Source organism: Coregonus lavaretus (assembly GCF_964263955.1).
Source record: "Coregonus lavaretus genome assembly, chromosome: 12".
NCBI classification, from domain to species: domain Eukaryota; kingdom Metazoa; phylum Chordata; class Actinopteri; order Salmoniformes; family Salmonidae; genus Coregonus; species Coregonus lavaretus.
Window position 1 is genome coordinate 25,760,774 of NC_139999.1, and position 11,627 is coordinate 25,772,400.

The window sequence follows — 11,627 nt, forward strand, 5'->3', positions numbered from 1 at the left end:
ATTCACTGGATTAGACATGTTATTTTAAGGAACCTTCAATCTCCAACAATAGGATTAGAAACCTGTGCATGACAACAGTGACACACGGCTACTCTCAGGGCTATTCCCACACAGGTATTCTGAGAATATAAAACACTAGTGGTAGGCATTTTTTGTAGATACTATAACAAAATTGCGTACTTCTTCAAGGATCAAGGTAACACCACTAAAACATGTAGTTGACCTACTACTACATAGATGTGTAGCTTGAATGAAGCCTCAATGGCTTAGGTGTACAGTGCTATGATTGGTTAAGAATGTGTGGCACATGGTTTATTATCACCTGTAGTAGCACAGTGCTGAACAGAAGCGCCGACGATACAGGCAGGCAACAGGTGGACGGATGAGCCCTGTGCGATTGATGGAATGTGGGGTTATTAGCGCAAAGCCTGTACAATTGCAACAAATGACAGGTAAGCTTAATTATAATACAATAGAGAATAGCTATTTTTATATTTTTATAAGATAAAATAATGATTCTGAATGATTCTTGAAATTCAAACAAATGTATAGCCTACATAGATTTTGCTGTAAACTATCTGCATGGCTACTGCATTGCCTAGATTGTATGGCAACTATTGATAATACAGATCAATTTACATTCTTGCATAAGACACAAGACCAGCACGGCATACATTTACTCACAAGTTATAAAATTGCCTCTGTACAAACATACTGTAGCTGAGTCCAATGGGAGTATCAAGATCAGAAAAAGACATTGACCCTGGTGTTGAATGTCTGCTAGCAAACCTTAACCTGCCTTATGACAACAACGTGTTATTCCCCATATTATGTTATTGCCCCCAGTGCATGTGTATGTTTGAGCAAATCCTGCAACAATGTTTACAATAGAGTTTGTCCTGAATTGATGGAGAATGACACATTTGTTTTTCATTGTGTGTCAGGTGACTCACCATCACAGACACATATGGATTGTATTCAATATGAACCATGACTAAGCCCTTTGAGCAGTGGACAGGAACATTGTTCTGGCTAATAAGTAAATGTACTTCTATGTCAGAAGTGGTGGGTTGAAGTAATGATTAACTAGATGATCTGAGGTTTGTCATTCTGAGGAAATTAGCATGATGTCACACTACCTGTGTGATATAGCTAAGTTCTGTAAATACTGTACAACTGATAATACTGTGTGGTGATAACCTCCATCTATTTTCCCTTCTTTCACCCATAGGGCAGGCTGATCATACACATTGGCATGATAGGGGCATGAGGGTTAAAGTATTTTGTGTGTCTTGGTTAAACATCTGTGAAATATATAGCACAAAACACAATGGAGGTTATTCATTTCATATCTTCTGCATATCTCACATCTAGTGAAACATCTATAGGGGACTGATAACCACGGATAAGACATTTTACTACTTTTCTATCCAGTATCGACTGTATTATTCCACTTTGTCACACTTTTCTTTTGAACCAGAATAAATGAGGCCGTGTGCTCTCCATTGTCTGCTTGAGCTGCCACTGCCCTGCTATTTGCATTAGATCAGTCCAGATTGGGACAGGTTAAAAGACAATAAACATTATCACGAACTTCGTCACATTCAAATCCACATCTCAAGAGCAGATAGAGATTTGGAAAGAGATTTTACATAAATGCCTGTGGATAGAGGACTTAACTTCCATAGGGAAATTGCCTGGTATGGAGTAACATGACAAATCCTGAGCAATGAACAGAACAGAACTGCTATTGTCTCTCTACTGACCTACTTAGTAGCCCCACTCAGGTGTTGAAACCACTCAAGGCTTTTCTTCTAAAACACCCCTCAATCAGGGAGTACTTTATTATGGTCTCAGACTATTTAATTAGAGGTTCATATTTCACATCTGTTTGTTTGTTGTGCATTCACACATAATACGGAAAATGGTGTGAAAGAGTTAGTTCAACAATCGATCCATCATTACCTACATCATTCTACATTTTCAAATGCATAATTTAACAAACAAGCAATGCTACTCTATCTATACCAACAGGTATATGGTTAAGTAGTATGTAGCGTTAAGGAGAGATATCATTTGTATTGTCTTTCATTCTTGCTGAAATTGATCCTTCTGAAGGAGATTAGAGTAGTGTGTGCTGTAATCTGAGTCACATGTGGCCAGGAGAGTAGTTAGCTAAGATATCTCACAGAAATAGACTTAGCCATGATACCCTGTTTTTCTCCACTAGCTCTGCTACTCATTCATCAGGTCTGTGTGAATCACTTATATAGTTATGTAAGGAGATCTGACTGTGATATAAAAAGGTTGAGAAAGGTGTGTGAGAGAGAGTTTGATAGGGAGAAAATAGATTGTGAAATGGATTATAATAATTGATTAGCTAAGTTTTATTAGTGGACATTTAGATATGAACATGTGAAATAGGAATGTGTGGTATATTCAAAGTACCAAAGTGTAATTAATTATTTTATTTACAGTGAGGGGAAAAAGTATTTGATCCCCTGCTGATTTTGTACATTTGCCCACTGACAAAGACATGATCAGTCTATAATTTTAATGGTAGGTTTATTTGAACAGTGAGAGACAGAATAACAACAAAAAAATCCAGAAAAACGCATGTCAAAAATGTTATAAATTGATTTGCATTTTAATGAGGGAAATAAGTATTTGACCCCTCTGCAAAACATGACTTAGTACTTGGTGGCAAAACACTTGTTGGCAATCACAGAGGTCAGACGTTTCTTGTAGTTGGCCACCAGGTTTGCACACATCTCAGGAGGGATTTTGTCCCACTCCTCTTTGCAGATCTTCTCCAAGTCATTAAGGTTTCGAGCCTGACGTTTGGCAACTCGAACCTTCAGCTCCCTCAACAGATTTTCTATGGGATGAAGGTCTGGAGACTGGCTAGGCCACTCCAGGACCTTAATGTGATTCTTCTTGAGCCACTCCTTTGTTGCCTTGGCCGTGTGTTTTGGGTCATTGTCATGCTGGAATACCCATCCACGACCCATTTTCAATGCCCTGGCTGAGGGAAGGAGGTTCTCACCCAAGATTTGACGGTACATGGCCCTGTCCATCGTCCCTTTGATGCGGTGAAGTTGTCCTGTCCCCTTAGCAGAAAAACACCCCCAAAGCATAATGTTTCCACCTCCATGTTTGACAGTGTGGATGGTGTTCTTGGGGTCATAGGCAGCATTCCTCCTCCTCCTCCAAACACGGCGAGTTGAGTTGATGCCAAAGAGCTCAATTTTGGTCTCATCTGACCACAACACTTTCACCCAGTTCTCCTCTGAATCATTCAGATGTTCATTGGCAAACTTCAGATGGGCCTGTATATGTGCTTTCTTGAGCAGGGGGACCTTGCGGGCACTGCAGGATTTCAGTCCTTCACGGCGTAGTGTGTTACCAATTGTTTTCTTGTTGACTATGGACCCAGCTGCCTTGAGATCATTGACAAGATCCTCCCGTGTAGTTCTGGGCTGATTCCTCACCATTCTCATGATCATTGCAACTCCACAAGGTGAGATCTTGCATGGAGCCCCAGGCTGAGGGAGATTGACAGTTCTTTTGTGTTTCTTCCATTTGCGAAAAATCGCACCAACTGTTGTCACCTTCTCACCAAGCTGCTTGGCGATGGTCTTGTAGCCCATTCCAGCCTTGTGTAGGTCTACAATCTTGTCCCTGACATCCTTGGAGAGCTCTTTGGTCTTGGCCATGGTGGAGAGTTTGGAATCTGATTGATTGATTGCTTCTGTGGACAGGTGTCTTTTATACAGGTAACAAGCTGAGATTAGGAGCACTCCCTTTAAGAGTGTGCTCCTAATCTCAGCTCGTTACCTGTATAAAAGACACCTGTGAGCCAGAAATCTTTCTGATTGAGAGGGGGTCAAACACTTACAGTGGGGAGAACAAGTATTTGATACACTGCAGATTTTGCAGGTTTTCCTACTTACAAAGCATGTAGAGGTCTGTAATTTTTATCATAGGTACACTTCAACTGTGAGAGACGGAATCTAAAACAAAAATCCAGAAAATCACATTGTATGATTTTTAAGTAGTTAATTTGCATTTTATTGCATGACATAAGTATTTGATACATCAGAAAAGCACAACTTAATATTTGGTACAGAAACCTTTGTTTGCAATTACAGAGATCATACGTTTCCTGTAGGTCTTGACCAGGTTTGCACACACTGCAGCAGGGATTTTGGCCCACTCCTCCATACAGACCTTCTCCAGATCCTTCAGGTTTCGGGGCTGTCGCTGGGCAATACGGACTTTCAGCTCCCTCCAAAGATTTTCTATTGGGTTCAGGTCTGGAGACTGGCTAGGCCACTCCAGCACCATGAGATGCTTCTTACGGAGCCACTCCTTAGTTGCCCTGGCTGTGTGTTTCGGGTCGTTGTCATGCTGGAAGACCCAGCCACGACCCATCTTCAATGCTCTTACTGAGGGAAGGAGGTTGTTGGCCAAGATCTCGCGATACATGGCCCCATCCATCCTCCCCTCAATATGGTGCAGTCGTCCTGTCCCCTTTGCAGAAAAGCATCCCAAAGAATGATGTTTCCACCCCCATGCTTCACGGTTGGGATGGTGTTCTTGGGGTTGTACTCATCCTTCTTCTTCCTCCAAACACGGCGAGTGGAGTTTAGACCAAAAAGCTATATTTTAGTCTCATCAGACCACATGACCTTCTCCCATTCCTCATCTGGATCATCCAGTTGGTCATTGGCAAACTTCAGACGGGCCTGGATATGCGCTGGCTTGAGCAGGGGGACCTTGCGTGTGCTGCAGGATTTTAATCTATGACGGCGTAGTGTGTTACGAATGGTTTTCTTTGAGACTGTGGTCCCAGCTCTCTTCAGGTCATTGACCAGGTCCTGCCGTGTAGTTCTGGGCTGATCCCTCACCTTCCTCATGATCATTGATGCCCCACGAGGTGAAATCTTGCATGGAGCCCCAGACCGAGGGTGATTGACCGTCATCTTGAACTTCTTCCATTTTCTAATAATTGCGCCAACAGTTATTGCCTTCTCACCAAGCTGCTTGCCTATTGTCCTGTAGCCCATCCCAGCCTTGTGCAGGTCTACAATTTTATCCCTGATGTCCTTACACAGCTCTCTGGTCTTGGCCATTGTGGAGAGGTTGGAGTCTGTTTGATTGAGTGTGTGGACAGGTGTCTTTTATACAGGTAACGAGTTCAAACAGGTGCAGTTAATACAGGTAATGAGTGGAGAACAGGAGGGCTTCTTAAAGAAAACCTAACAGGTCTGTGAGAGCCAGAATTCTTACTGGTTGGTAGGTGATCAAATACTTTTGTCATGCAATAAAATGCAAATTATTTACTTAAAAATCATGCAATGTGATTTTCTGGATTTTTGTTTTAGATTCAGTCTCTCACAGTTGAAGTGTACCTATGATAAAAATTACAGACCTCTACATGCTTTGTAAGTAGGAAAACCTGCAAAATCGGCAGTGTATCAAATACTTGTTCTCCCCACTGTATTTCCCTCATTAAAATGCAAATCAATTTATAACATTTTTGACATGCGTTTTTCTGGATTTTGTTGTTGTTATTCTGTCTCTCACTGTTCAAATAAACCTACCATTAAAATTATAGACGGATCATGTCTTTGTCAGTGGGCAAACGTACAAAATCAGCAGGGGATCAAATACTTTTTTCCCTCACTGTATGCATCAAGTTGTTTTGTGTTTCTTTTTAACGGAGCAAGATAAAGGTTTTCTACTACCAACTTCTATTACTGCCTTGGACTCCTTCATCCTTACAATGCCAAAGAGTGACACATGGCCGGGTGGTGTCACAATAGAGACGATGACTGGCATGGACAGTGCAGGCAGCTGTGACAGTGTTGTCAGCATGAACTCTGGATTTGTAAGTACATGTGTTATCCTCACATCTCTCAAGTTGTATTCCTGAACCCGCACAATACGTTTTGCCAAATACATTTTGTGACAAATGACTGCATCTCACATAGAACTAAACAGCTCAGAATGAACTGAATTGACAATACCTTAAGGGAGTTCTGGGGTTTTAAGTGTTTTTAAATGGGTCTTGTGTGTCTTGCAGAGTGACGATAGCTTTGAGCACCTGTCTGCTGAGGAGAGGGCATGTCTCATGTTCTTGGAAGAGACCATAGAGTCCCTAGAGACTGAGGAGGACAGTGGACTATCCAATAATGAGCCTGACTGCCTGCCCACCACCGGCAATGTGGCCACCAAGATGGCCCACCTCTCTGCCTCCATTGGCCAAAACAAACTCAACAGTGAGTGACCTGCCAAGGAGGGAATTAGATCCTCTTGAATATCAAAAGCATCTAATTAGTATTTTGTTTGTCTTTCAGATGTATCAAAATATCCCAGAGAGCAGCACGGTTACCTGGTTCCTACTCCGTTCATCCTGGCCAACAGCACCTCCTGCATCCTGCCCAAGGCTAGGCCAGGCATACCCCCAGATAAGGAGAACTCTCTCCCAAAGCCCAAGGTCACTGCCTTGGACAACAGGCCATGTCAGGGCCACCACCCTTGTGTACCCCCTGAGGTCAATGTTGTTGTGATTCCCCCTCCGTCAAAGCCCAAAGACTACCCTGGTCAGAGACCACCCCCTTCACCCAGAGGCCCTCTGTCCTATGAAGCCCTAGTGCAGCTAAGGAAGAGTGCCTCCATGAAGAGAACCCCTCAAAGTCCCACAGCTGAGACCAGAGACTGGAACAGGCAGCCCTCTGCATCAGACATACCCATTCACCCGCATCATGGAAGCACACCCAGAGGCCCCTCAGTCACCCCAGCCCAGGGGATACTCCCCCAGGAGCCCAGCAAGCACAAGGCCAGTCCTCCAGTCGTGTTTCCCCCCCAAAACAAAATACCTTCCCACACTGCGCTGAATAACCAAAAGGATACTGCCAACCCCACCACAGACTCCAGTGCCACTTCCTTGGGCTCATTGCCCAGTGACAGGCATTTGTCGGACCCCCAGAGGGTGAGAAAGGAGGCCTTACAAAAGCTGGGGCTCCTGAGAGACAATAATGAGTCCCAACCTAAGCCTGTTACGCCACTGTGCACCTCCAAATCTCACTCCTCCTTGGAACTAACGTCAGCCAGTGTGGGAGTCAAAGCTCCACCTCATGGTAACCCAACAAGAAGCCAGCCCTCAACCACCTCCCAGGGACCCAGAGAATCTAACATCAGGCCAGTACAAAGCAGCAGCAGCTTCCTACATCGCTCTAGTGAGGAGCAGCCCACCGTCCCCCTCTCACACCTGGCCAAACCGAGTGGGGTCAAAGCTGCCAACCTGGAGCGCTCAGGGTTGGGGCTTGGGAGCTACAAGTCTGACCATGGGATACCTCCCGATCCCCACTCCGCCACCCTGGGCAGCCAGAGGGAGGGTGGACGTTGCACCCCACCTGCTCCCAACAAAGCCCCAGAACAGGTGAAAACAACCCCCGCTGCACAGCCAGTGTCCCCCCACAAGACCCCGCACTGCCCAGGCATCAGTGTGGTGATGGTGCCCAGCATGGGAGAAGATAGACGAGAGGCACTTAGGAAGCTGGGGCTGCTGAAAGACTAGGCCCAGAGAGAGGGCAGCCAAATATCTGCCCAGTAGATAAACAGATATATAGAGGGTATAAAATGAAACAGACTTCCACCACCTTAGGGAGGGAAGCATCAAGAAGTGGGGAATTAACCGATTTCAGGAAATTTTTTGAGCATTGAACATGCTGGCTTATCAGGAAAAGACTGGCCTCTTTCTTCCTTTTCTCTCTTTAAGAGAGTACTGCAGTTTACTTTACTCAGTAGTGCTGAGCAATTAACTGAGATGTTGGTTCAATTATTTTAATTCAATTTTGTTCCGTTTTCTTTTCTGTAAGCTCAATGTGAACATTGCGCAGTTTCTCAAGAGATAAAGCAGAACAAGCCTGAACTGTGTGATGTAGTAGGGAGTTGTATTTTCCAACAGGCCAATATTCTACATAGTTTAGTGCAGAAAACATGGTAATTAACTTCAATGACGATAATCCATTGCGCCTGCTTGTCCGTCTGTGTGTTTCTTTTACGCCTGCAACGTTACGTTAGTGTGGGGCAGACACGGAGAGCAAGAGAAGAGACAGAAGAAAGCTCGATCAAGAGGGATAGAGAGCAGTTGCTTCACGAGTTATATCTACCTAAAAATACATGATCTAAGTATGCCTTATTTACTTTGAAGAACTACTAAAATTGTGATTTTGTCAGACAGCATAGGCAGCAGCTGTATAGAAACCAACCCGACCTCAAAAAGCACTAATCGCTCAGCACTAATTTACTGTTACTGCAGTTTAATTTTCATGTCAGTTGTTTAACAACATTATCAGTCACTGAACACTCTTTTAAAGAAGATCAGAGAAGTGCCTATCATAATTATTCACCCCCCCCCCCTGACATTTAGTTGCGTTACAAAGTGTGATTTAAAGGGATTTCTTGTGATTTTTTTGTCACTGATCTACAGAAAATATTCCATTATGTCAAAGTGAAAAGAAAATTCTATAAATGTTTACAAATTAGTCAAAAATAAATAACTAAAATGTATTGGTTATATAAGTAGTCAACCCCTATGTTATGGCAAGCCTAAATAATAATTAAACAACAAAGACCAGAGAGGTTTTCCAATGCCTTGCAAAGAAGGGCACCGATTGGTAGCTGGGTAAAAAAAAGCAGACACTGAATATCCCTTTAAGCATGGTGAAGTTATTATTTAGGCTTTGGATGGTGGATCAATACACTAAGTCACTACAAAGATACAGGCGTCCTTCCTAACTGAGTTGCCAGAGACGAAGGAAACCGCTCAGGGATTTCACCATGAGGCCAATGGGGATTTTAAAACAGTTACAGAGGTTAATGGCTGTGACAGGAGAAAACTGAGGATGGATTAACAACATTGTAGTTACTCCACAATACTAACCTAAATCACAGAGTGAAAAGAAGAAAGCCTTTAAAGAAAAATGTGTCAAAGGAATTGACTTTTTGTTCTGAATACAAAGCCTTATGTGTGGGACAAATCCAACACATCACTGAGTGCCACTCTCCATATTTTCAAGCATGGTGGTGGCTGCATCATGTTATGGGTATGCTCGTAATCGGCAGGTATGGGACTTTTTCAGGATAAAAAGATACGGAGTGGAGCTAAGCACAGGCAAAATCCTAGAGAAAACCTGGTTTAGTCTGCTTTCCACCAGACACTGGGAGACAAATTCCCCTTTCAGCAGGACAATAATCTAAAACAAGGCCAAATATACACTGGACTTGCTTACCAAGACCACAATGAATGTTCCTGAGTGGCCTAGTTACCGTTTTGACTTACATGGGCTTGAAAATCTATGGCAAGACTTGACAGAGCTTGAAGAATTTTGAAAAGAATACTGGACAAATATTGCATAATCCATGTGTGCACATCCTTAAGGGTCTGATTCCGACCCGAGTTAAGCGTGCATAAATGGAACATAATTCCCTTTTTATGCACTTTTCTCTCTATGAGTATTCTGACCTTGAATTTAAGCATGAGAATAGCATGCTATTCACCCGCTATTCGTTTGGGGTGGAGATCTAATAAATGAAGGTGTGGCGGAGGTGTGTCTACAGATATGGCGTATTCTGACCTTGACTTAATTCCCTAATAATTCCACCACCTTTACATGCGAGGAAATCATGAATAAGGTCTAGCGAACCCACCATTTCCAAGTGGAAAAAGCATCTACTTTATTTTTTCCGAAATAAATAATACTATTCTCCATGCAATGTCATTTACAACTTGATAAGAGCTATTGATAAGAGCTAGGTAAATGAGTAATCAGTTTGGATAAAGGAATTGTAAATATAAATGACACTTGTTTTAGATCTATTTTACCTTATAATCGCTGGAGACAAATGTGAAACCATCATATGGCAGCAAACTGGAGCATATCAACGTATCAATTTTCCCACAGTCAAGTTTATGAAATGCTGTGCCATTATGCAGATTTTAAATTGTATGTCTTTTTACTTGCAGGGATGTGCACTCTCGAATGTCTTAATTATAGGCTACCCTGACTTTCTCTGTTTCCTATTTCTATCATGATAAATATGAACCACTGTCAGTATCGATTGTCAGCTGGCCTAAAAACCACACATATTCAACTGCCAATTTACTGTTAGTTCCCTTCAGTTGGTATAGCCTACATTATCATTCCATTTCATTACATTGTTTCGTTTACCTTAAGTTGCTTCCTCTGTAAACGCCGTCACGACACTGTGGTTGTTGCTGAAGATCATTAGTGACAATTGATGATATAAAAAAATTAGAAATGTAAGCTAATTAAATCATTATGGAGCAGCGCGCAGACCAAGCCGTAACAGTTTGAACCTGACGTATGGCGCAATACTTGGCCATGTCATCACACAGTTCCATGGTTAGTGCAGGCAATAGACGAGGGTACAGCCTACTATTGTACACTATTCTCCCTATTATAATTCTACAGTATGTACACTAATCTTTCAACATTACCATTGGTTGAGGAACTGAATGAGGCCATTTTCAGAATTAATCAAACCACCATTTTCTTTCTTTCATGTGTAGAGGCTCTCCAAACCTGTTTTTTATGATTCTAAAATATTTTCCTAAACCTAAATAATCTACAAGATCAGAGTATTTTTTAATCTACCAATTGGTGAAACGGAGTCGAATATGCATATATTTAGATGGCTTTCTTTCATTGATCCCTAATATTCTGAACCAGTTCTCTCTATATATTCTAGTGAGTGTCGACAAAATTCAAACTAAAAGGTACACCGTTTTTTAAATGGATGGCTTAAGATAAATGTACTGAAACCACTATGTTGGCCAGCAAGTGTGAGGGTTTTCAGGGGCTTAATCAAATTTATTCCGAGCGCACACGGTATCCACACCTGCAGAGCGCATTAAGCGTCTGAATAAGGTAAGTCTGAACACCAAATACTGAGAAGTGCATAGGAAAGGCGTGCGTAGGAAAGGCAAAGTCTGATTCGGCCCCTAAGAGACTTACCCAAGAAGACTCCCAGCAGTAATCACTGCCAAAGCGGTTTCTAACATCCCACTGGGCAAAAACAGTTTGAACCCCCAAAAATCTGCGATGACATTGAATCAACGTTGAAACCTAATTGGATTTGCAAAAAGTCATCAATTTAAGGGCATTTAGTATTTTTCACCCAACTTTTTTTCATGAAGTTGACAACTCAACCAAATGTAAATCAAAACTAGACGTTGAACTGACATCTGTGCCCAGTGGGATGTATTGTCTCAGGGGGTGAATACTTATTTAATGAAGATATATTAGTGTTTTATTTTTCATTAATAATAATTTAACAATTTCCTTTCCATTTTTTCCCGACTGAGCTTCCCGTTGTTAAATTACAGCCATTTGTTTTTCCTCCAACCCAATCAATGAATATGTTTTGTACAGGTACTTTCCACCAGCTTTACCTTTCTCTGCCTCAGTGCACCCTCCTCTCCTCTTACAGACTATCAATCATACTACTCATTTTACACATGCCACTTTCGCAATGAGAAAGCCTACTCAGCTGTCTGTGTGTTATCGGATTATCTTGGACTGCACCTCTATGTG

At 42.3% G+C, this 11,627-nt stretch overlaps 1 protein-coding gene across 1 annotated transcript; it reads left to right on the forward strand.

Annotated features, from left to right (window-relative positions):
- Positions 1 to 400: 400 nt before the first annotated feature.
- Positions 401 to 7,585, forward strand: LOC311138503 (specifically androgen-regulated gene protein-like; the record flags this gene model as incomplete). The annotated part of the gene is made up of 4 exons (XM_084173210.1): positions 401 to 452; positions 5,733 to 5,893; positions 6,089 to 6,284; positions 6,363 to 7,585. 4 exons carry the CDS (start codon positions 401 to 403, stop codon positions 7,583 to 7,585), a joined length of 1,632 nt encoding a protein of 543 aa, XP_084029336.1.
- Positions 7,586 to 11,627: the final 4,042 nt, after the last annotated feature.